The sequence below is a fragment of the Macrobrachium nipponense genome, chromosome 41 (assembly GCF_015104395.2).
Source record: "Macrobrachium nipponense isolate FS-2020 chromosome 41, ASM1510439v2, whole genome shotgun sequence".
Taxonomy (NCBI): domain Eukaryota; kingdom Metazoa; phylum Arthropoda; class Malacostraca; order Decapoda; family Palaemonidae; genus Macrobrachium; species Macrobrachium nipponense.
The window spans coordinates 21,211,073-21,237,507 of NC_061102.1; the positions used below are offsets into that span (position 1 = coordinate 21,211,073).

At 36.8% G+C, this 26,435-nt stretch overlaps 1 protein-coding gene across 1 annotated transcript in view; it reads right to left on the reverse strand.

The window, feature by feature from the left end:
• Positions 1-717: 717 nt before the first annotated feature.
• The window catches only part of LOC135212583 (uncharacterized), a 94,885-nt gene continuing 69,167 nt past the window's right edge, over positions 718-26,435 (reverse strand). Inside the window, exons 2-5 of the mRNA XM_064246128.1 lie at positions 5,303-5,483; positions 3,912-4,105; positions 3,153-3,307; positions 718-2,575 (exon numbers count right to left, since the gene is read on the reverse strand). Coding sequence (XP_064102198.1) covers positions 2,306-2,575; positions 3,153-3,307; positions 3,912-4,105; positions 5,303-5,483 — 800 coding nt within the window. The 3' untranslated portion in view covers positions 718-2,305. The remainder of the gene's footprint in view (positions 2,576-3,152; positions 3,308-3,911; positions 4,106-5,302; positions 5,484-26,435) is intronic.

Here is a 26,435-nt window from a genome sequence, read left to right on the forward strand (position 1 = left end):
TGGTTTTAATGTTTATTGCCAAACTTTCAAAGCATAAAATTAAAATTTCTGAATTACTGAATCTACTATACTTATAACACTGTCTCACAACACCATTATTGAAATCACTCTGTATCTGATGCATTAACATAATGAATGACTAAACATCGCAATTCAGAAGAGAGCACCAAAGTTGCAACATTTATATATACCCTTGCTTTGGACATTGCAATCATAATGGTAGAATTCCTCGTAGCAGCACTGACATTCCATATCCAGGTAAAGTATAACCAAGAATTCATAAATACCATTTTTTTTAAAAGAAAGTTTGGTTGAAACATTGAGAAACTACATTTTGTAGAACTATACTGCCTGATTGTGCTTTGAGACCCAGTAATGTTACTACATACTGCCATGAAAATCTGACTTTGTAGTAACAATACTACTGAATCATTATTACAGTACATTATTATCCACACCAAGTAATTTTACAAATAAAACAAAAAATTCTTCGTACCTCTGGCAGGACTACAGGGCAAAGGAAGAACAAAAGTTTCCAATATATAAAATACATATAAAAAAAATCAAATAGCTGGATGAAATGACAACCAGAAAGTCTCAAAATATTCACAGAACTTAACATCATATGCTTGACAAGTTGTCATTAACTTTTCTTTATATATATAAAAAAAATGGCAGGGCTTTCATCCGATGAATAAAATGCTCTATCATTATGTGTATATATAAAAAAAAGAAAAAAAAAAAAAACGGTTGCTATTTCTTCCTATTGTAAGGGAAATATGAAAGAATCAATAACTTGCACCAAATACTCATGCCCATGTTGATAAAAACTTGATTTCAGTAGTAAATTAATATCCCTAAAGAAAAGTTTTGAGATAAACGATATTAAAATAATTTAGACATTATACTCTCATAAGTGAAACATACATGCCTTTCATCAACAAATATATTCCTTTTAATGAATGACTTAATTTTTATACCATTTTTATACCAGTCTCTCAATTGTAACAAAAGGTTTCCAGACAATCCTGACTTACAGGACGTGAATTTCATCACATTATTGATGGCTATCATAATTAAAATTTAAAGTATACTAACCTAATAAAAACCATAATCACCTGTGTCAACACAGTCTATATAAAAGACAAGGGAGTTGAGGCTTTCATCTGCTTTGAATATGGACAAACATGGTCTTCACAAATGGTAATTTAAAATACAATACCTAAAATATAAAATTAATTGACACTATTGTGTATTGAACTACAGTATAAGGAACATTTTTTTTTTATTTTACTATTTTAGATGGTAACCTTTAGAGTAACTCAGCTAAAAGTTCTGGAATGTCAAGTTTACAGGACAAAATATAGTTGCTACATAAAATAAGGTGGCATATACCACTAAAAATCAATCTTCAGCATCTAACTACCACATTGATAAATTTAGCAAAACCTATATGGCATCAGTCTGCTACCGTTAGAAGAATTCTATGAAGGCATTCCCCATTGTTCATTGCCATTATGATTGTTATCACACAAAATATTTTATACAATCTGCAAGGACGATATATTCATCAACAACATACAAGGCAATCTATCTCACAGAGATTGTTCAAGACATCACCAAAGTGATAAATATCTTATTAAACAAAGCAGCAATACTAATGCAACATATGAGATTACCATTCAAATTAAATGTAAAAAATAAACAGACCTTTCTGCTTAAATTATTCTTAATATCTGGTAATTGGTAATTCTCTTAAGCATAAGAGAAGTGAGAAATGTGGATGCAATGTATAATTTACAACTGATTATTCTGAGCAAAAAATCACAGAAAATCCTTTTGGTAGCACTTTACAAAACTTCAAAAGGGGACAACACTCTTAAGGACAGTAAAAAATAGTCTTTTCAAAAATCAGTTTAGTCTATCCAAAATATGCATTAGATGTCTATGAAATTTTTGTTTTCAGGCACTATTTTTGTGTCAAAATCTGAATTACAGTTACCAATGTTCAATACTGCATTGGGACTTCTAAAATCAACTTACTAAAATCTTTTTGGTGTTGAAGATCAAAAGCTTTAGCAACTGTAAATGCTTTGAAAACTATTTAAAAATGACACTTCACTTATCACAAAACTGATGATCTGGCAAACTTTAGTGTAATCTCCTTTTTTCAAACACTTCCACTGCTTCTGTAATAACTTCAGGAAGACTGCAATACATGTCTCTCTTTAGCAATTTTTTCAACTCACAGCTGCAAATGCAAGTCTTTCATGCTAAGAACGTCCTTACAATAACAATGCAGTCTTCAAGAAGGCAGAGGAGAATCTGTGTCCCTTTGGTCCCAGTGTATATCTTGATTTAAAATATTCAGGGGCTTTATCTCCTCTAAGCTACATATCTGTATATCAGGAGGCCTGTAATTGCAAGGCTTTTCCTCATACGATGCCCTATGGCTTGACTGAGCAAGTGAGGGAGCTTTAGAGAGAGGAGCATGGTAATACAATGGAAGATGAGGCAGTGGCTCTGATGACCCACCTGGGTACAGGGGTGCCTTGAGGTATCGTTCTCCAATTACCTAAAATTATAATAAATGGTTATTCATATATTTTACACTATAACATTATTAAGATAGTCAATTCTTTTTTATTATACCCTTTGGTAAAAAAAAAATTACCATCATTTTCACCACTCATATTTTGCATTCTAATTCCAGTGCAGTACAAAATACCCTGTATATATTTTAAGATTGTACAATTATTTTGACATTCAATGGTCCAAACAGCTGTCAATGAAAATTGATTTCAATAAATTTACTATTTCCTGACAGCAAATATCAAACTTGCATTTTGATTCTCCAAAAACTACATTACAATACTGTTTACAAGTAATAAAGAAAGGTGAAGCATACAATGTATGATAATCAATCTGTTAATACAAGTGTAAAAAAAATGAGTCCTTACAATGAGCTTACTTGGTGAGACATAACTTTAAGATATCTATATGTATGATGAAATGTTAACAGCAATACTTATAAAAAATCTAATAGTAGAAAAGAGTAACTGAATTGTAGTTTACAGTATAATTTTTTCTGTGGACTTTGCTTCTTTTTCAGTCACCCTGTCATGCTTCATGTGGTTGAAGTGTTCACTCACCTGTGCCATTCTGTGTCTTTTGTTTTCCTTTGACAGCATTCTGCTTGCTAGCAAAACTAACACTATCAAAATGAATCCTCCTGCTATGGGAACAGCAATGGTAGCTGCTCTAAACCATAAAGTCTCCACCATCTCTGTATCTTTTCTATTCATATCTGTAAGCAATGATAACAGACTCAGTAAATAACCATTGCTACCTTATACTATATAATGAATACAGGCAGTCCCCGGCTTACGACATTCTGAGGTTAAGACGCTTTTTAATTATATTCATCAGAAATTATTTCCAGGGTTATGACGCATACGCCGCCAATTTGGCGAAGAAAATGGGACTCCAAAAATGCAAAATAATCAATATTTGAATTTTTTTAATGAAAAATACATTAAAAATAGTTTACATAGTTTTTAAAACACCTAAAGCATTAAAAGTAAGATTTTCCTAGGATTTTTTACGATTTTCGGCTTACGACGTGCCTCAAGAACAGAACCCCCATTGTAAGCCGGGGCCTGCTTGTAATGTCAATTCTGTTAATCTAGGACATAACTTAAGCAAGGGCTAAAAACTCACAAAACTTCTTTTATGTACTGTACATATTGAACATTCAAACCCCCAAGCTTTGAGACGTACTTGTAACGATCATGATGAATTGTCAAAGTAAATGATTACTGTACAATATTGAAGAATCTAAGGAGTGGCCCCTGCCAAATTACCAAACAAAATTCTGTGAAATCACTCTCAAAACTTATAATGTAACTTACCTGTTTGACTATCATATGTAATATCAACTGGTATGTATACACCAGTATCATGGTAATTACACATATCTTGACTACAACAACTTAGCTCAGGATCAGGCACATGGTCAGGGTCACTGTTGGCAGTTTCTGTGTGATCGCCCTCTCTGCTACTAGTGCGTGCACCACTCTTTTTCATACATTCTTTATGAAGGGACCTTAAAAAGAAAAAAATTAAGTTTTGGTGAGATTACTGAAGCATAGTATTGCTTAGTGGCTATCCTAACTTCTTCAAAATAATATCTCAGAAACTGTATGTTGATATATTTTTAAATGCTTGTACTTTCACCTACAGTTTTCCAATCTAATTCACTCCAATACAATATCAAATATATTTTACTATAAAAAACCTAAATTTACAAAGGGTTAGGACACTAGTGAAATATGTCAAAGTACTTTACTCTTTTCTTTGTCTGCATAATCAACTTCACCTTATTCTCTCATGCCAATCTCTTATCAGATTATTGTACAGCTCTCTACTGATCTAACTCATAACCTTGTTCTTTAATGGGTTTCGATGTTCATTTTTTAAAAACATATCTATCACAACCTCTGTGGGGATCTCTTCTTGCTTCATCTCATCCAACAAATAGCTATTTCTGACAAGTATCTGTGACTGATACAACTCGTATATCTTAATGGTTATTGGCCACACTTTTCCAACTTTTTTCTTATGTTCAAAATTTTCATGTATTCCCCAAAGTAAAACAAAATACAGTATTGTCAGCAAACAAATGAGATCTACCAGCTATAAGTACCAAGAGGGTTTTTACGACCGCATGCCCTTGTTGACATCAAGTGAAGAGGGCTTGGGAGGAACCTGTTAGAGGAAGAAGATCGAGAGGGAGACAGATAATTAGATGGTGAGATAAAGTGAAGGAAGATATGGAGAGAAGTTTGGTGGAGGATGATGCCTTTGATAGAAGGCAGTGGAGAAGGCGCATCAGGCAAACGATCCCTTAAAGTAGGGAGGGATAACGGTGGGTGTGAAGAATATCTATAAGTAGTACCAAGAAGTTCTTAATTTGTTGTTGAAAATGCCCTGACTTGATCATGGGACTTTATTCTTACAAGGAATTGCATTAATAAAATAAGAGCCATAGTGGCATCAAAGTTAGACCTTATGATTTAGTTTGCTGCTGAAGGAGCAGAAATGGATTCTGGGGAGAGAAATTAGAAAGGGACCCCAAGAGACTTAATCATATACTAACAGCTATAACCATACATTTTCTATTGCAATACAATATTGGCTGTTAAATGTAACTACTTACACTACTGTTCATAAGGAACATCACAGTCATATGCATATATATTAAATCCCTTTGCCAATGTAAACTGAACATTTTGAAACTTACTCTGGCAACAATTCAACACAACCATGCATCGGCGCCCTCCGCTGGTACATCCTGTGAGCTTGCGCGTATGCACGGGTGGGTGTCGGCGTGTTTCTGGTAAAGCACGCCCCCATGGCACTCTTACACATGTAACTCGTAGTGACACACCGAGGGAGATTGCAGTGACAACCAACTTCCCCATCTGAAAAATTTGGACATCAAATTATCAACTGCTATATAAATACAGGATATATTTTTGTATTATGTACACGGACAAAAACGCTACCAGTCAAGGATACCATAACTAATCCCATCTCTCTCTCTCTCTCTCTCTCTCTCTCCTCTCTTCTCCTCAATTCTCTCGTCCTCTCTCTCTCTCTCTCTCTCTCTCTCTCTCTCTCTCTCTCTCTCTCTCATGTGTACTATGTATATGTATATATACACACAATGATCGGTCAAAAATTGTAGGAGAAAACATAACTAATTTTAATAAAATATATTAAGTACATTAACATGAGCACCCGTGTAGCAAACCAACTACATTGTATGCGGCTTGTAAGTTTTGAAAACAATTTATAGAAGTACAACAAGCAAACAAAAGCAAGAGTCTGTGTATAACTTATGTGTAAATGAATAAAGCTGCCTACAATTACTTAAAACTGAAGCTGGTACAAGTTAAATTATCCTGAAAAAAAAAAAAATAATAACGATTCATGGATCGATGTATCCGTAGACTTCTACGCCGTAAGTTGTATCAGCGATTTGATAAACTCTATCTTAATCAATAGAAGAAATTTTCTGGCAAAGGTCAGACAAATGTGGATAAGTGTCGTGCTTACTGAACTAAATTTAGCAGCTAAAATGACAATGGCAAATGTGAATTGGAATAAGAATTTAGGCCTAAGGCCATGCGCTGGGACTTATTAAGAGGTAATTTAGCCTTGAAATCAATTTGAAGTCCTCGTGAAATTAAAAAAAGACGGGTTAGGTATTTAAAAACAATAATATTAACTTTCCTCTCAAGTAAAATCAATACAAACTACTCCTACACGCACACAAAAATACTTTCGTTACGAACAGCAATGCGCTGTCTCGACATCATATAACAGTCCCCACCCCCGGTCCCCAACCCCTTCGTTTAGTACTGCAGGTTATCACAGTTGGAAAGGGGAGGAACTAAAGAGGGGGGAGGGGGGAAGTTGGAGGCAGGACGTGCTGGAGGCGACAGAGATGGTTACAAAGACAAGATTCAGGCAGCAGACGGGGCTTTGGCGCCAGAACCTGGTGACAGGTGTGATAAGCTCAGGTATTCTGTTACATTAACACAAGACTCTCTCTCTCTCTCTCTCTCTCTCTCTCTCTCTCTCCTCCCTCTCCCTCTCTCTCTCTCGCTCTCGTCTCTCTCCTCTTTCGTCTCATTCCTCCTCTCCTCTCTCTCCTCCTCTTCTCCTCATTCAGATCATTATGAGAGAAAATCCAAATGTAAACTGGTTCGTCATTTTGTGATATGAAAAACGATTTAATCGATACCTACGGCCGAAACTCTTTGTGAAATATAACTACAGGATAGCCAACCTTTCAGAATGAAAAACAACCTCAGCTAATTAAAAGTTTTCGTCAGCAAGTCAGTTTCAATCAGCTATTAAAAGAAAATACTGAACCATGGTAACAGAGACGTGAAAATGCTCAGTCATAATATGCTCGCATATTAGCAAGGGCAAATATGACACGGCAGAAATCTCCAAAGAACTGTGTTACATTCAATAAGAAAGAGACAACCATGATTACGTGCGCGTTTATCTCGCTCATAAAAATAACACCAAGTACAACTTGATTAAAATAAGGCGACCGGTAAAAAATATTTCTATAAACGATATACACTAGTCCCAATATATACTATTATGGCAGTGCTGAATATCGTCAGGCAAACATTTGATTTCACAACCTAAAACGTGAGGAGGAAATATATTTTAACTTTTCTGACGGTGTAATTTAATACGTTCGGTTCCAACCGTTCTCTAGGGTCATAAGTTTCCCCCGTTTTAGTCATTAGTGTCAGAAAGGGGGAAATGAAATGGGTTAGGCAACAAGGGGGAAGTGGAGGAGCTATACAGAGGGGAACGGAAGGGGATGGTGGTGGTCAGGACAATCAATACCAGGCACCAGGTGACTGTCTGACAACTCCAGACCTCTCTCCCTCCCCTCCCATCGACCAGACTACCTGACGCCTAAAACAAGACCCACTAGGGGGGGCGGGGGTTGTCCCTCCCATCCACCACGTCTGGCTCTTCCTCCAATCTTCACCCCCACCCCCATCCCAGCTCTTCTTACCTCCCTCCCTCGGCTATCATCATCCCGTTCGTTACGACCTATACAATGGCCGAGTTGCATCATTTTTTCCCTTTCGTGGCCAAGAGACTGGTCGAACAGCTAGCTACTCATCAAATCCACTTTGTTCCTTACAAGAAGAGACGATGTTAACAGGCTACGGAACAAGTCATGTCGGCCACAATTAGGTTAGGTTAGGTTGGGACTAAGAGGCGTGAAGTCGACATAACAGGAATTCATGGGGCGCCCGTCTGAGAGAATAGTAAATTATCCCATATTATGACACTTCCGAGTTTTTGCGACGCTTCGCTCATCCTAAATGCATGTAGTGTATAAAGATACTTTTTTTTTTTTTTATTGAAACATATCTAGAGTAGGTACTCCATAACGAATTCTTAGAAATGCTAAAATCTATGGGTGATTGGGAAATCAGTTTAAACATATTACTTTAGAGAAATGGAATGTGTAGGATGTCATCATATAATATCTTCAGTAACATTTTTATTGTTACCAAACTAAAAGGCGAAAAGATTATCATCAGAAACACCAAAACTAAAACCAGAGATTTACCCATAAGAGAAACTGAAGCTTAGCCAAGTACAAAAACAGGTATAAAACTGAATATATTCTGTTGCTTCTATTTATCGACAACTTTTTGAATTATGAAGGCATCGAGTTTAAAAACAAACCAAGATATAAATTTAGAACACTTCCATTATTTGACTTGAAGAAATAAGATTCAATGATTTTCCTTTAAACTGTCGCTACACTTGATTAAGAATCCTTCACTCTAGTCAATAGAATGATCTAAATCTGTCATATGTACGAATAATGCATTCGATATTTGGCCTGCTCTCACAGAGCATTGGTGTTGTTTGATTCATTGTGAAAGTGATTTTCCAGTTAGTCCGTAATATATCTAATCACACTTTTTACAAGGAATTACATGTATGCAGCCAGAAACATCTTTCGGAGAATTTTTTATTACTAAAGTCTTAAATTACTGAAAAAAACACTTATGTTGAAAAGGCTTAAAATTCTAGGATTTTCTAAAAAGCTTTTCATCATACAGTAACTTGAGAATGTAATGCTCACTAAATTCAAGTTTGTCATTAATTAAATATAAATTTTCCTAGCTCTTTTCCACGCTACATTTGCACAAGTCCTTGGATATTTAAGTTTCAAGGCAATATCATAAATAGATTTAATCTTAGCGTCAATAAACTGCACACACATATATATATGTATTGTGGCTATTATATATATATATATATATATATAATATATATAGATATATAATAATATATATTATAAATAATATATGATATAAATATATATTTGTGTGTGTGTGTAAAGGTAATACCATGGAGGAAAATTAAAACACGAAAGTTTTATAATATATATATATATATATATATATATATATATATATATATATATATATATAAATACATACATATACATACACACAATTCGATCCCCAAGAGAGGGGCCAGGTACGATTCCTGACCGAGGCAGACCAATCCATCCAAAACTATTTCGACTGAAAGTTAAGTTGGAATCGTATACCGGGTAAGTGGTCGGACTATGGTGTGTCACATTCAGGGAGTAGTGAGGTTCGGGGGGGGGGGGGGGGGGGGGGGGGGGAGCGGGGGGGATTTTTTTAACAACGGCATCATAAACGCCTAAATGAGCACCAGATATATTCAATTTACAGGTATTAATAACACTATTGTCATCTTGTGGAGATACTGATTCAAATGGAAAAGTATAGACTATACCGTATGAACTTTGATGGCCTTATGCGAGGCCGACTGGGAAGTAATCTATTTCCCAAAACCCACCCAAAAATCCCCCTAACCCCGCCCCCCCGGAAAAAAAAAAAGAGACCGGGAAAGGGAAACTATTAAAAGACGGAAAAACATGGCTATTCCATTACCTCGGCGTGACGGAACAGCTGCAAGACGATGTCCAGCTTGTAGCTTTTTTATTTTTTAAGAATATGTGACAGGAATGTGAAAAAACAAACTTCTCGAATTTAGTCAGAAAGGTGTAATAGTAATATAATATATAAATAAAATATAACTATCTATATATATATATATATATAATATGATAATAATTATATATATCTTTTCGAATTGAATCAGTAAGGTATGAAAAAACAACCTTTTCTCGAACTTTAAACACAAAGGCATATAAAAAAAACCTCGAATGTAAACAAGAAAGGTATGGAAGAAAAACCTCTTCTCGAATATAAACACTTAAGGAGAAAACTTCTCGAATGTAAACATGAAGATATGAACGAAAAAACCTCTTCTCCAAAGTAATCAGAAAAGTAATTAGAAAAGAACACCCAACTAAGCATGTCTCTACATCAATAAAACTCTCTCTCTCTCTCTCTCTCTCTCTCTCTCTCTCTCTCTCTCTCTCTCTCTCTCTCTCCACACAACCACGCCGGAGCCTTAAACAGCACTCTTCAAAGGAGTACAGAGAAAGATGCTTTTGTCTATTTGGGTGGTAGCCACAAATAGCTTCATTTTCAACATTTTTCTTTTCCTTTCCTATGCACAAAACAACTAATTAATAATAATAATAATAATAATTTATTAATACTATAGTATAGCAGGTCCACATTACTATTCAGTGGTGAACTATGTTGATTTTATTGAAAAAAAAAAAAAAACATAATCCACCACTGATTATTATTATGGACTTGGACTTGCTATACAGAATATCCCGTTCTCTTTTTAGAGGAGAAAGACCTAATAATAATAATAATAATAATAATAATAATAATAATAATAATAATATAATAACAGAGGAGAAAGACCTAAGAAGAAGAAGAAGAATGCTTGTATTTTATAATTTCACTTGTCAATTTCTTAATTTTTTCCCTTTTCTACAATTAATTTCTTCCTTTTGTATTTCCTATTATCTTTCGTTACTTGTAAATGAACACCATATTCGTTGGAAGCTTCAATTTCATATCAATGACCCCTGCCCTGCTTTGTCTATGACTAGAGGTCATGTTCTGAATAATAATAATAACCAATGAAAACATAGAAAGGTTTGGAGCCTCTTTCCACCGCTCATTTCTCACCAAACGGTTTCTCATTTCCGCCTTTCCTTTCAACGGCTGCGAAAAATGTCTTCACATTTCTCAAATTTCTAACTCTCTTGACGCCGACAGTCTCCTTCCTCCTCCAAATATGAGAGAGAGAGAGAGAGAGAGAGTAATCTAATTATATATATAAATATATATAATTGAATAAAACTGACAGGTTTCAGGACAACTGTAGGAAATTTAATTTTTCTTTGACTCCCTAAGAAATCTAGCACATCTGTGCTTCTACATAAGCAAATTCAGTATATAAAAGGTTTATAGAACTTTGATATCTTGACAAGCAATAATTTTCTGGTTTACATTAACCCACAATTTGTTCACGTGAAACATTCAACCAACGTGTAAAACAATTCCTCACTCCATTCTTAAAATCTCTCACAGACCTCCCTACTGTTGCCTGACGCTCTTCGCAAGGGGCTAAAAAGTCTTTTTTCTTACCCTTTCTTTGTATAAAATAAGAAAAATATGTAGTTCAGCCCTCCCCTTTCTTCCCCTCCATTCAACAATTCTTCAGGATGAACTTTTGAGGCTGCCATAATTCAGCAGACAGCTATAGTGTAGATTCACATCAGCCGTGCATCTGATGTCTAGGCAGGTCCTTTATGACGGTCCTGATCGGCTGTTGATAAGCCATACAGGGCTGGAAACTCTCAGTCTTTCGAGAGTTCACATAGGCAGGGTGTATGTTCCACCTATGTGAACTCTCTCAAGACACAGAGTTTCCAAACCTGTGATTGGCTTATCAACAGCCAAACCTGTGATTGGCTTATCAACAGCCAATCAGGAACGTCGTAAGGGACTGGCCTAGACATCAGAGGCACGGTTGATGTGAATCTACTATATGACAGAAAACGACGTTCCTGATTGGCTGTTGATAAGCCAATCACAGGGCTGGAAACTCTCAGTCTTTCGAAAGTTCACATAGGTATGTTCCACCTCCCGAGGAATAAGTCTTTCAAAAGTATCCCTCAGGAGAGGTGGAACATACATCCTGCCTATGTGAACTCTCTCGAGACTGAGAGTTTCCAAACTTGTGACTGGCTTATCAACAGCCAATCAGGAACGTCGTAAGGGACTTTCTACTATAAGACAGAGAAGGTGCGTGGCTGTCTCGGTATGTAAAACCTTCAGCGGTGTCATTCCCTTGGCAAAGGTGACTCTCTCTCTTCTGAGTTTTGCCAGACCTTGTTTGAAGCCCAAAAGACGCAGATCAGCGCACTCTCCATTGACCACTTTCCTTGGCAGATATAACAAGCTACACCTTCCAGCCTCACATCAGTTCAGCCCTTTCTACTGGTATACTTCACTGGCCACTCCTAGCAAGTCCCCGGTCCACTTTTATATAGTAGTACAGGGGTTCTTACAACCTTTTGATGACTCAAGACCCCAAATGAATTTTGCCCAATATGGATCCATAACCCCATTTGCTCAAATCCTATTTGTTGACAATATAACTCAATATACTTAGTTCAATACATACTTTAGGTACGAATAGCTAGGAACACAACATAAAAAATGAAAGCATTTACAGTTTCATATAGTTATTTATTTACAAAATGTACCCATGAATACATTAACACATGAAAATCATATATATCAAATATCCAGAGATCAAGTTCAATACATACTTTAGGTACGAATAGCTAGGAACACAACATAAAAAAATGAAAGCATTACAGTTTCATATAGTTATTTATTTACAAAATGTACCCATGAATACATTAACACATGAAAATCATATATATACAAATATCCAGAGATCAAGTCCCATACATACCCGATGTTAAGAAACCCTGATAAAAATAAATTTGTTAAAAGCCTAGTGTTCAGTAACAGATATAGTATAATGATGAAACCTTACGGATGTAGATGTAAAATTTACTTTCCTGATAACTACTTAAACATGCAATGTTCTGTTCATAAAGGTAAGAAGAAAAATTACCATTGTAAAATTACGTAAATATTACGAAATAACTGTAAATCTGCATTAAGGTATTTTTCTAATAAAAGAAAGAAAAAAAAGATATAGCGAGACCAGCGAGTTGTCTTTCAGCAGATCCTGTTGGGCACATTTTATCCTGACACTTTTGAACACTGGATCTTCTTATATACTTTCACGCTCTAAAGTCTATAATCTTTGCGAAATCAAAATGCATGTACGGTATACCATCACCTACTGGATCACTGACGATATTTTTCCTCAATTTAACGCATTTTATTTTCTTATGATACCACTCAGTTACCACCTTTGAAAAAGAAAAACGCTGCATATTAACATAAAAACAGCTTTGCATCTCAATGAATCAATCTACTTTAGTTCATTAAATATATTTAAATCTACTTTAGTCCATTAAATATATTTAAATCGACTTTAGTCCATTAAATATATTCAAATCGACTTTAGTTCATTAAATATATTTAAATCTACTTTAGTCCATTAAATATATTTAAATCGACCTTAGGCCATTAAATATATTCAAATCTACTTTAGTTCATTAAATATATTCAAATCTACTCAACTCCATTAAATAGACCCTGATCAGAAATTCATCAAAGGACTTGATTACCAGGAGAGAGAGAGAGAGAGAGAGAGAGAGAGAGAGAGAGAGAGAGAGCAGACACACATCCACGTACCTGATTATCTTTAAAGGGGAGAGAGAGAGAGAGAGAGAGAGAGAGAGAGAGAGAGAGAGAGAGAGCAGACACTCATCCACGTACCTGATTATCTTTAAAGGAGAGAGAGAGAGAGAGAGAGAGAGAGAGAGAGAGAGAGAGAGAGAGAGAGAGAGAGAGAAATAAGACCAAAAATCGGCGGGAGGCACTTAAGTGCATTCCAAATCCGCAGCAAATGCCTTCCAAAGTGGCAATGTCATCAGGGATTATCCCGAGCAAAGGGGCTCGTTTGCTGTGTGAGCCGAATGTGTCGAGAGCGACCAAAACAAGTAAACAAGGACATCTGGGATTTGCATCCTGCTGCACGACGCCGCTAAACAAACGCCAAGGGGATCAAAACGAGACAAAATGCAAAAGGGGATTGAATTCAGGATAAAAATGTAAATGGATCAAACAGGCACCAGAGAGAGTAAATGGGAGAAGAGGGGGGAACTGAATGTTTACCAAACCGTAAGAAAAAAAGGCTTGAATGTAAAAAAAAAGGTTAAATGTAAAAAAAAAAAAAAAACTTGAATGTAACAAAGCTTGCATGTTAAAAAAAAGGTTGAATGTAAAAAAAAAGGTTGAATGTAAAATAAAAAGGCTTGAATGTAAAAAAGGGGCTTGAATGAAAAAAAAAAAACTTGAATGTAAAAAAAAGGGCTTGAATGTAAGAAAAGGGGGGTTGAATGTAAAAGTAGGGGGCTTGAATGAAAAAAAAGGGCTTAATAAAAAAAAACTTGAGTGAAAAAAAGGCTTGAATGAAAAAAAAAAACAAAAAAAAAAAAAAGGCTTGAATGAAAAAAAAAACTTGAATGTTAAAAAAAGCTTGAATGTAAAATAGAGGCTTGAATGAAAACAAAAAAACTTGAATGTTAAAAAAAGGCTTGAATGTAAAAAATAAAAAAAAAAAATAAAAAAAAAAAAAAAAAAATAAAAAAAAAAAAAAAAGTTATGAAGAGAAGAATTTAATGCCTCAGACTAAACAATAAAAGCGTCTACAGGGATAAGATTGCTACAAAACAGACCTTAAGGGACAGAATTAACGGTCCCAAAGGCTTGATAAACAAAATTCCATGATTGAAAAAGGCCATAAACGGAACAAAAATGCTACAAAAATATTTCAACAACAACAAAATTCTTTAATAAAAAAAAAGCTACATAAAAAAGGTCAGCATGAAACAAAATTCCACGATTTAAAACATTTCTAGACAAGGAAAAGCAGCTATAAAAAGGTAAACAAAAAACAGAATTCCATGATTTAAAAACTTTTCTATAACCAGAAAAAATAACAAAAAAGTTCCACAAAACAAAGTTAAATAATGTTTAAAAAAAGTCCATAAACAGGAAAAATTACAAATAAGGCCCACAAAAAAGTTAAATTCATTAAGAAAAGTCCATAAATAGGGGATTACGAGAGATCAACAGGAAACAAAATTCGATCATTTTAAAAGGCTTCTAAAGAAAAGGGTTGACAAAAACAAAATTTAATAAAGAAAAAAGTCCGTACAGGTAAAAAAAAAAAAAAAAAAAAAAGGCTCCAAAAAAGGCTAACAACAGAAGCACCACCACGAAACGCCACAACAAGGGCGAAGAGACACCGCTTGAACAGACAGACCACTTAATCCAAGGTAAGTGGGTTACTATCCTCTCTCGTGCCGGACCAAAGGAATAAAACTCCACAAACTCGAAACCTGGCAGAAACCAGTTTGGCGCTTTGGAGAGAGAGAAAAGGCCGACCGCGAGCCGTCTGTAAACACATCCATCTCCCGGAGCATGCGCAATGAGCGGGAAACCGAGTGGATGTACTATGAGGGGCGCTGGATACTACGATGGCTATCGGAGACTATCCGTGACAGCCAAGTATTTGGGGGAGAGCGCGACACATGTGAAGTGGCGCCGACGACAACTGTCACTGGGGCTGCCGAAGCAGAGAACATTCCGCACGAAGGAGGAACAACAGTGGATAAAAGGGATTTGTTGACGTGTAAACATAATAATAATACTAACAACAATAATAATAACAACAACGAGGACCAACAGTAGATAAAAGAAGGGATTTGTTGACGTGTAATAATAATAATAATAATAATAATAATAATAATAATAATAATAATAATAATAATAATAATAACAACAACAACGACAATAATGCTGAATAAAATGGCAGAATTCGGCGAATTAATCTTATATATTTTACTTAGAACAGGATTTTGCTGTCAATACTGGCGTTATCAGTATATTGGTGTACAGCAATATACTGTTTAAAAGAGGGTCTTCTTCCAGAATAATAATAATAATAATAATAATAATAATAATAATAATAATAATAATAATAATAATAATAAACATGGCAAATTTACCGTACAAAAAATCGTGAAGTCAGTAGATTTGAGTGGAGCTAAAGACTCCTGGGTCTGTGGGAGATATGTACCGCTTTTTTGCAATGCCTAAAACAAGCAAACTTGCAAACTTCCCAAAAAATGCTTTTAACGACTAAGGCCAGAATTTACATATTTACGCAGGTATTGCACTAAGCTGGAGAGTGAACCAGTCTTTTATCATGCAAAAACACGAGATATTTACCAAACAAAAAATCATGAAGTCAGTAGATTTGAGTGACTGAACGTGGAGGCAAATCTTCTAGGCCAGTGGCAGATATGCACCGAGTTTTGCAATAATACCTTAAACGAGCAAACTTACATATAAACAAAATATTAACGTCTAAGGCCAAAATTTACATATTTATGCAGATATTGCACTAAACTGGAGACTGAACCAAGCTTTTAAATCACGCATCCTGTCTGTTTAGGAGGCAAGTTTCTTGTGAATTAAAATGGAGATTTTGTATTGTTCTACCAACATACCGACAGGAAAACCGTTCTCGATAATAATAATAATCATAATAATAATGTTCTAAAGGGTTCACAATAATACAAAATGTAAAAAGTCCGAGTATAATTTTGAAGACTTTACAATTATACACGGACTTTTACACTGTATTATTGTGGACCCTTAGAACATTATATATACTCTCGTGATAGAGAGTTTTTCCTAATAATAATAATAATAATAATAATAATAATAATAATAATAATAATAATAATAATAATAATAATATAATAATAATAATAATAATAGGCACAGTTTTCCTTGTCGAAAATTATGACAATGGTTGCAGGTCCACAATAATGTATCATGTGGAAAGCTGAAGACCATCAGTTTTCACATGATATTATATTGTGGAACAACAACAATAATAATAATAATAATAATAATAATAATAATAATAATAATAATAATAATAATAATAATTAGCATGAGACAAATTAAAGAACTGGCCAGCAACGAAACATGGCAATGGATACAAAGGGGAGAACTCAAGAAGGAAATGGAAGGAATGCTAACAGCGACACAAGATTAGGCCCTTAGAACCCAACATGTTCAAATAATAATAACAATAATAATTAAGGATTGCTAACAGCGGTACAAAGAGTAGGACCTAAGAACCCAAATAGTCCAAATAATAATAATAATAATAATAATAATAATAATAATAATAATAATAATAATAATAATAAATAACATAATAATAATAAAAAGAATAAAAAAGAAGAGAGTAACTCCAAGAATGCAAAATATGATAAATTACGAATAGTAAATGTAAATTTGATGCATTTGGGGAAACAACCTTTATTACAACACGAATGTTCACAGTATGGTCAAATTGAACCACACCAAACTTCGCTCTCTGGTACGTTGTGATTGTTCATCAAGGATGTTATACAACCAAGATAATAAATTGAAAACTAAGAATACTATAAGCCAAATGACCAGTAAATATATATATATATATATATATATATATATATATATATATATATATATATATATATATGTGTGTGTGTGTGTGTGTGTGTGTGTGTGTGTGTGTGTGTGTGTGTGTGTGTGTGTCAGCAGAAACGTAGCAACAACAACGAATAAGTACCGGCCCTCACAACAACGGCGACAATCGTATATTATCAAAGCCAATAGTCCCTTCGCATTTTCCCTCTCAATTACTATCTTATGGGAATTCCAAGAGTATTTGTTTTTGCACTGTAACTGAAGAAGTTTTTGCACTGTAACTCAAGAGAATTTTTGCACTGTAACTTAAGAGAATTTTTGCACTGTAACTCAAGAGAATTTTTGCACTGTAACTCAAGAGAATTTTTGCACTGTAACTCAAGAGAATTTTTGCACTGTAACTCAAGAGAATTTTTGCACTGTAGCTATCACTGAAAAAAACATCCTGCTGTGCATCAAGGCCACATGTCTACTTTCGAGTAGTTTTACTTCTACTAGTGCGAGCGAGAAAAAAAAAAAAAAAAAAAAAAAAACAAAAAAAAAAAAAAAAAAAAAAAAAGCCCCTTTTTTGCCAGTTGGTTTTTCAGGAGATTGCTTTATCGCGAGACATGGCAAAACATTTGGCTCAAGGACAGATAATGTGGCTTTCAAATGGACCGGCTAAGTTGTTGCTGACGAGAAGAGTGAGGAGTGAGAAAAAGGACATAGGGGAGAAGTTTGCCTTTTATTTATAAGTAATATTTTGTCGACGAATATTTTAGGAGTGGTTTCTTTAGAGTGTGTGTGTGTGTGTGTGTGTGTGTGTGTGTTTACAGATGGGCCGTGATGAAGTGGTATATAACCACACTAGAAACCATTCCTCTCGCTCTCTCTCTCTCTCTCTCTCTCTCTCTCACTAAGAATATATATATATATATATATATATATATATATAATATATATATATATATATATATTCCTTAGTGAACAACAACAACCGACTAACAGCCAGATACATATTGCACTTCACTGCCGGGGTCAGAGCATTCTCGGGGATCGAGTATCGAACGCTGGTCGTTTATTTATTTGTGACACACACAGGCTACCAACATTTTTGTAAAAGGCCAACGAGAGAGAGAGAGAGAGAGAGAGAGAGAGAGAGAGAGAGAGAGAGATTCTTCCCTCAAACTCCACTTCTGTCCTCATCCCAAATCACTCCGCAGGCACGGAGAAAGCAAGAGCAGCACGCACTTCCGATACCCAAAGGGCAGAGGTTAAAGCCCTATCTTGCCAGGGTACGCCCTCTCTCTCTCTTCTCTCTCTCTCTCTCTCTCTCTCTCTCTCTCTCTCGAGCTCCGTTTGCGAGGCAGAGATGATGACAAAGGAGTACAAAGCAATTGGCAACGCAGACGATAAGATACGTCGATTCGCGCAGATCAAAACTGACCGTTGTAAAATGGTTCACTGAGAAGTCAAACAGAGACAGCGTAGTGTGACGATTTTTTTAAAGTATTTAAATTTCGTATGGTTGACGTCTCAAGAGTGCAAAGTTTGTAAAAATAAATAAAACCCCCTTAACTCGGCACAAAAATTCACCCACAGAGAATAATAATAATAATAATAATAATAATAATAATAAGGAGTTGGTTAGGTCTTCAATAGACTTAAGTCAAGTTAAGCAACATTGGGGCTGGTCAGTCGTTGGATGGGTGACCGCTCTCCTCGGCGTTGATTCCTTGGGAAAGGATCTTTACCATAATTTCCTCAGTCTACTCAGCTGTAAATGAGTACCTATCCCTGATGGGGTAGGGTCCAGCTATGGGTTAAATTAAATGCAAAAACTCAGCAATGATGGAAAGAAATGAAGGAATAAACGACAAACGACGTAAATGGAACCTCGGCAACAGAGGAGCTTCGTCCGGCAACCAGGTATTCAACCCAATGGAAGGGAAGACGGTTCAGGTACTTGGAGGTCGTCATCCAGCAACTGATCACCACAACGAAAGTAATCAACAGCCTGAGATTGGAGCTACAGAGGCAAAAAGGAAGAAATGGACAAGAGAGAAAATAAGGAAATATGGAGATGCTACATCAGAAGCAACCCGACGGAGAGAGGATATAGAAGAAGATTGATCAACATCTGGAATGAGAGGAATAACACCCCCCCAAACAGAGCAGAGGCTGGCAGACCAAGTAAGGAACATAAAGAAAAAGAACTGGCTCTCCCCAACAGAAAGAGAAGAACTGGAAAGGGAAATGTCACACGACAACGAATTACACGAAGACGAACTGAGAGACGATGCCACAGAAGACGACAGGGAGGATGAAGTATCAAACAACGACACACGAAGAAACACCGACGAAGTAACAGAGAGGACGGAATGGGTAGAAAAGATTAGACAATGGATGGAGACAGATACAGAGAGAACAAAGATCCCCTCCATGAAAGCCTACAACACCAAGAAATTAAGGGAGAAAACAAGTGAGGTCAATGAAATAATGGGACTAATACACACCACCAGTATCACAGAAACAAATAACTTGACATATGCAGGAGCAAGATTAGTAGCAGAACTGATGGGGATTCGAACACCAACACCACCGTCACAACCAACCCAACAGAAACCAAAACAGCAACCTCCTTGGAAAAGGCGCCTGGAAAAGCAAATCATGGTGATGAGATCTGACTTGAGTAAACTAAAAGAGATGGCAGAAAAAAGGCTAAGAAGCAAGAAAACAAGGGAGGAACTCAACGAGAAATACAAAGTACAAGAGAGGGGACTAAACAACACAATAGAAGATGTAAAACAGAGGCTTAAGGCCAAAGCACACAAGATTCAACGGTACATGAACAGGAATAAGGGATACCAACAGAACAAACTATTCGGAACCAACCAGAAAAGACTGTACAGCCAACTAAGAGGGGAAGACAACCACCCAGAAATTCCTGAAGCCGAACCAAGTAAGAGACTCTGGGAAAACATATGGAGCAATCCGGTATCACACAACAAACATGCAACATGGCTCCAGGAAGTCAAGGAAGAAGAAACAGGGAGAATAAAACAAAGATCACAGAGATCACGACAGACACAGTCAGACACCAACTAAAGAAAATGCCAAACTGGAAAACCCCAGTCCCGATGAAGTCCATGGATACTGGCTCAAAAACTTCAAGGCCCTACACCCACGAATAGCAGAACAACTCCAGCAATTGTATCTCAAATCACCAAGCACCCAAATGGATGACCACAGGAAGAACATCCTTAGTACAAAAAGACAAGAGTAAGGGAAATAATAGCCAGTAAACTACAGGCCTATCACTGCCTACCAATAATGTGGAAGTTACTAACAGGTATCATCAGTGAAAGGCTATACAACTACCTAGAGGAGACAAACGCCATCCCCCACCAACAGAAAGGTTTCAAAAGGAAGTGTTAGGGGCACAAAAGACCAGCTCCTGATAGACAAAATGGTAATGAAAAACAGTAGGAGAAGGAAAACCAACCTAAGCATGGCATGGATAGACTATAAGAAAGCCTTCGACATGATACCACACACATGGCTAATAGAATGCCTGAAAATATATGGTGCAGAGGAAAATACCATCAGCTTCCTCAAAAATACAATGCGCAACTGGAATACAATACTTACAAGCTCTGGAATAAGACTAGCAGAGGTTAATATCAGGAGAGGGATCTTCCAGGGCGACTCACTGTCCCCACTACTCTTCGTAGTAGCCATGATTCCCATGACAAAAGTACTACAGAAGATGGATGCCGGGTACCAACTCAAGAAAAGAGGCAACAAAATCAACCATCTGATGTTCATGGACGACATCAAGCTGTATGGTAAGAGCATCAAGGAAATAGATACCCTAATCCAGACTGTAAGGATTGTATCTGGGGACATCAGAATGGAGTTTGGAATAGAAAAATGCGCCTTAGTCAACATACAAAAAGGCAAAGTAACGAGAACTGAAGGGATAAAAGCTACCAGATGGGAGCAACATCAAACAAATAGATGAGACAGGATACAAATACCTGGGAATAATGGAAGGAGGAGATATAAACACCAAGAGATGAAGGACACGATCAGGAAAGAATATATGCAGACTCAAGGCGATACTCAAGTCAAAACTCAACGCCGGAAATATGATAAAAGCCATAAACACATGGGCAGTGCCAGTAATCAGATACAGCGCAGGAATAGTGGAATGGACGAAGGCAGAACTCCGCAGCATAGATCAGAAAACCAGGAAACAAATGGACAATACACAAAGCATTACACCCAAGAGCAAATACGGACAGACTATACATAACACGAAAGGAAGGATGGAGAGGACTACTAAGTATAGAGGACTGCGTCAAACATTGAAAAACAGAGCACTGGGGCATATCTGAAAACCAGTGAAGACGAGTGGCTAAAGAGTGCATGGAAGAAGGACTAATAAAAGTAGACGAAGACCCAGAAAATATACAGAGACAGGAGAAAGACAGAAAGAACAGAGGACTGGCACAACAAACCAATGCACGGACAATACATGAGACAGACTAAAGAACTAGCCAGCGATGACAATTGGCAATGGCTACAGAGGGGAGAGCTAAAGAAGGAAACTGAAGGAATGATAACAGCGGCACAAGATCAGGCCCTAAGAACCAGATATGTTCAAAGTACGATAGACGGGGAATAACATCTCTCCCATATGTAGGAAGGTGCAATACGAAAAATGAAACCATAAACCACATAGCAAGTGAAATGCCCGGCACTTGCACAGAACCAGTACAAAAAGAGGCATGATTCAGTGGCAAAAGCCCTCCACTGGAGCCTGTGCAAGAAACATCAGCTACCTGCAGTAATAAGTGGTACGAGCACCAACCTGAGGGAGTGATAGAAAACGATCAGGCAAAGATCCTCTGGGACTATGGTATCAGAACGGATAGGTGATACGTGCAAATAGACCAGACGTGACGTTGATTGACAAAGTCAAGAAGAAAGTATCATCATTGATGTCGCAATACCATGGGGACACCAGAGTTGAAGAGAAAGAGAGGGAAAAAATTGATAAGTATAAAGATCTGAAAAATAGAAATAAGAAGATATGGGATATGCCAGTGGAAATCGTACCCATAATCATAGGAGCACTAGGCACGATCCCAAGATCCATGAAAAGGAATCTAGAAAAAACTAGAGGCTAAAGTAGCTCCAGGTCTCATGCAGAAGAGTGTGATCCTAGAAACGGCACACATAGTAAGAAAAGTGATGGACTCCTAAGGAGGCAGGATGCAACCCGGAACCCCACACTATAAATACCACCCAGTCGAATTGGAGGACTGTGATAGAGCAAAAAAAAAAAAAAAAAAAAAAAAAAAAAAAAATAATAATAATAATCGATTTTTAAAGCATTAAATTCGTATGGTTGACGTTTCAAGAGTGCAAAGTTTGTAAAATATATAATCCCTTAACTCGGCAGAAAAAATACACCCACAGAGAATAATAATAATAATAATAATAATAATAATAATAATAATAATAATAATAATAATAATAATAATAATCTCACTATAATGGGCGTTTATGTGTCAGTCCGTCCGACATTCAATCACGCCAAACGGCGGTGGTCCGATGGGCACGAAACTTGCAAGGGTTATAGTGGGGACCCCTAATAATAATAATAATAATATCTTTTATTCGGTTCAAGACCATATACAATGAACATACAAAAATACACAGTAACATTCACAATTCTGATATATGAGTCAACATGATAGGAAAAATTAGTAATCGGCACTTATCCACAAAATAGCTGAGGTAGCATAAAAGATAGTAATTATAATACTGGTAATAGTAATAATATTGGTGAGGAAAAAAAAAAAAATGCATTGAGAGTTATAACAGTTAGTGCACAAATTATATAGCTTAAATTTCACTAGAGACCTTAGATGGTTACAGTAGTCTGGTCCAGAGGGCTAAATACATAAATTGAATGTATATATATACATATATACACATACACATATAATACATACATACAAACATAGTATATATATACATACACACACACATATACACATATATATACACACATATATATATATATATACATATATATATATATATACATATATACACATACATACATATACATACATATACATGTATATATATATATATACATACATATATATACATATACATATATATACACATATACACACACATACACATATACATACATACACACACATACACATATATATACATATATATAAAACTTTAACTTGATAGTAATCACAGAAATAATGAAAAAATAAAATATCAGCTATAAATATAGTAATGACAAAATCTGCAGATGACATCTTGCTAATACAGAGATTAAGTCCTTTACGGACAAAGGCCTCATTTTTCCCATCTTTCCACAATTTAGATCTTCTTCTTGCTTCACTCCTTAGGATGCTTTGTATGAGCGAGTTGCCGCTGTTTCTCACTCGGGTTACCAGGCTGGACATTGTTCGCCTTACAATGATTTTTAAATTGTCCAGGTGGTTTTCTAAGAACATCTGTGTGGCGGAGTGGTAGCGTGGAGTGTTTGTGAGGCGTCTCAGAATGTCATTGTGCACAACAGTGATACGTCTCATGGTCTCTCGGGTATAGTTCGTCCAGAGGGAACACCCATAGATACTGTAACAGTACGAGCGGAAGAGCAGCAGTTTTCACGGTCTCGGTGACAGAAGGCAAACCTCCTTGCAATCATGTTGCCAGTTGCACATAGTTTACGACGCCTCTGTTCAATGTCTGCCGTATCTTTTAGGTCGTCGGTAATAATGTGACCCAAATACGGAAATTCGCGCACAAATTCCAGCCGATGGTTTCCGAGGAAAATTTGTGGTTCTGCAATATGCTTAAGCGATCTCGGGAGAAGCGAACTGCACTGGGCTCTTGGTTTCGTTGTAGATTATATCAAATTCCTCTGCATATTGGCGGCAAGTGTCGATGAGTCGTTGGAGGCCATGCACTGATGGGGAAATCAAAACATATCGTCGGCGTAACAGAGGTTGTTTATAGTTGTTTCATTGACAGTGCATCGATTGGGAGTGAGTTCAGTTTGACATTCAAGGCATCTGTGTACGTATTAAACAGGTATGGAGAGAGAATGCCCCCTTGCCGAAGCCCGTTTAGGGAGCCGAAGGTGTACGATAATACGTTGCCCCATTTGACACAGAATTGCTGTGTGGAGAACCAGCAATGTAAAATGCCAATTAGATATAGGGGTGTGCCCCTCCCCTTTTATGCAGCTTCAGGAATAGCTTCAGGTAGTTTACTCTGTCAAATGCTTTTCTCACATCTACGAAACACAGGAAAACCGGAGATGCTGATGATAGGTAGTAGTTCAGCAATTCTTTCAGTAAGAGATGCAGTGTCGGTTGAGTGGTTTGCTTTAAACCCGAACTGGTTTCCGTGCAGGTGTGTAGAAAGGGAGAAGTCTCACAAGAAGAACCGACTCAAGTATCTTCGATGCGATCGTTGTGATTGCAATTGGCCGGTAGTTGCCAGGGTCAGCTGCATCCTTTAGCTTGTTTTTGATTAATGGTATCAAGTGAACTAAGAGTAGGGAGTCTGGAAGAAACTGGTGAATTATGCACGCATTGAATAAGGCAGCTAGCAAAATGTAAACTTATCGGATGGCAGAATTTGAAAGCCTCTGCGGGAAGACCATCACAGCCGGGCGATTTATTATTAGGTATGCTGTTTATGGCATCGCTGATGTTACTGGCGTAATACGGTCTGCAAAATGAAATTGAATGTTGTCATTAAGGAGTTATCCACCTCGCTTCGGGAATCCTGATCATTTATGCAATTCAGGATATTGTTGAAGTGATCACCCCACATCCTTGCGATAGCCTCGTCTCCGACTGCTTCCCCTACTCTCTGTGATAGCTTTTTAGTTTTGGGAATTTAAGGACTGGATATCTTTCCAAAGACGAGGGTAATCACCAGATTCTACGTTTCTAGACATTGCATCGGCTCTTAGTTGTTTTTCATTTAACCTGCAGTGCTTAAGAGCAAGTTTGAATTGCGCTCTCGCCTGCCTCATTAGTAATGCAGTGTGTCCTTCCCTCGGGCTGCCATTTTGCCTCCACAGTAAAAATATTTCTCGTGAGTATGTATACAGATCCTTAACCAAGTCATTCCAACCAGGTATATTACGAGAATTACCTTGACGAAATCTAAAGGCAGTCCTGCCCGAAGCAAGCATAGCGGAGATTATGTTCGAATAGAATTCATTCAGATCCCTCTTGTGGTGGTCATTTCTACATTTTGTGTTGGTACACAGTAAGGCGTCAGCCGGTTGAAATATTGACCGCAACTTGGTTTCCGTGGTTGCCCTAAAGTCTCTGGCTTTCTGTTGGTTGTTTTTAAACTCCCAGTTAACCGCTGGAGGGCGGTCAGTTAGTGGGTTCACGGTAGGGAGGGATGGGGTACTGAATGACACCTGTAATGGGATGTGATCGTAGCCCGTTGCAAGATCGTAGCGAATATTGCAGGTCATAATAGAATCATGAAGTTGTGGAGATGTGATGCAGTGGTCCAGCCAGGAGGTTGTAATTGCGTCCGCTCTATTATGTACATATGAGTAGGAGGAGGGAGGGAGGAGCATTACATCGCTAATTTGGAGAGCATGATTTTTGACAGAAGCGAGTAAGTTCATTATAAAATTGTTTTGTGGGGTGAGAATTAAGGTCCCCTATTATACAAATATGATCAGCAGTTGAATCTTGAATAATACTGTGTAACTCCCCTAGGATCATGCAGTAATGATCAAAACTTATTGTTATTTTCCCATGGCATATAAACATTAATTATTAGGATTTTAGAGTTCCCTACTGTCACTTGAAGCCCAAGCAATCTGTCACTCCTGTAGGTCATCACCTTTATCATATTGTCTAACGATTTGTGCACAGGAAAGAAAGTCCCCTTTCGGACGACCGGCTATGATTTGATCTGTAACTTGCATCGATGAAGTCGAGAAGGTTCTGAAGTCTTCATGAATTGAATCGCAGATGGCAAGGTCATGAGGCCAGAGGAGCGTTTCTTGCAATGCAATGATGCCGTTGAAATTTTTGCAGAGCATGTTTAGGAGAGGAATGTTCCGCTTGAGGCCAAAAAAATATTCCAAGAGATTGATGTTTAATGTATCCATGGCTACTCACGAAGATGGGAGAT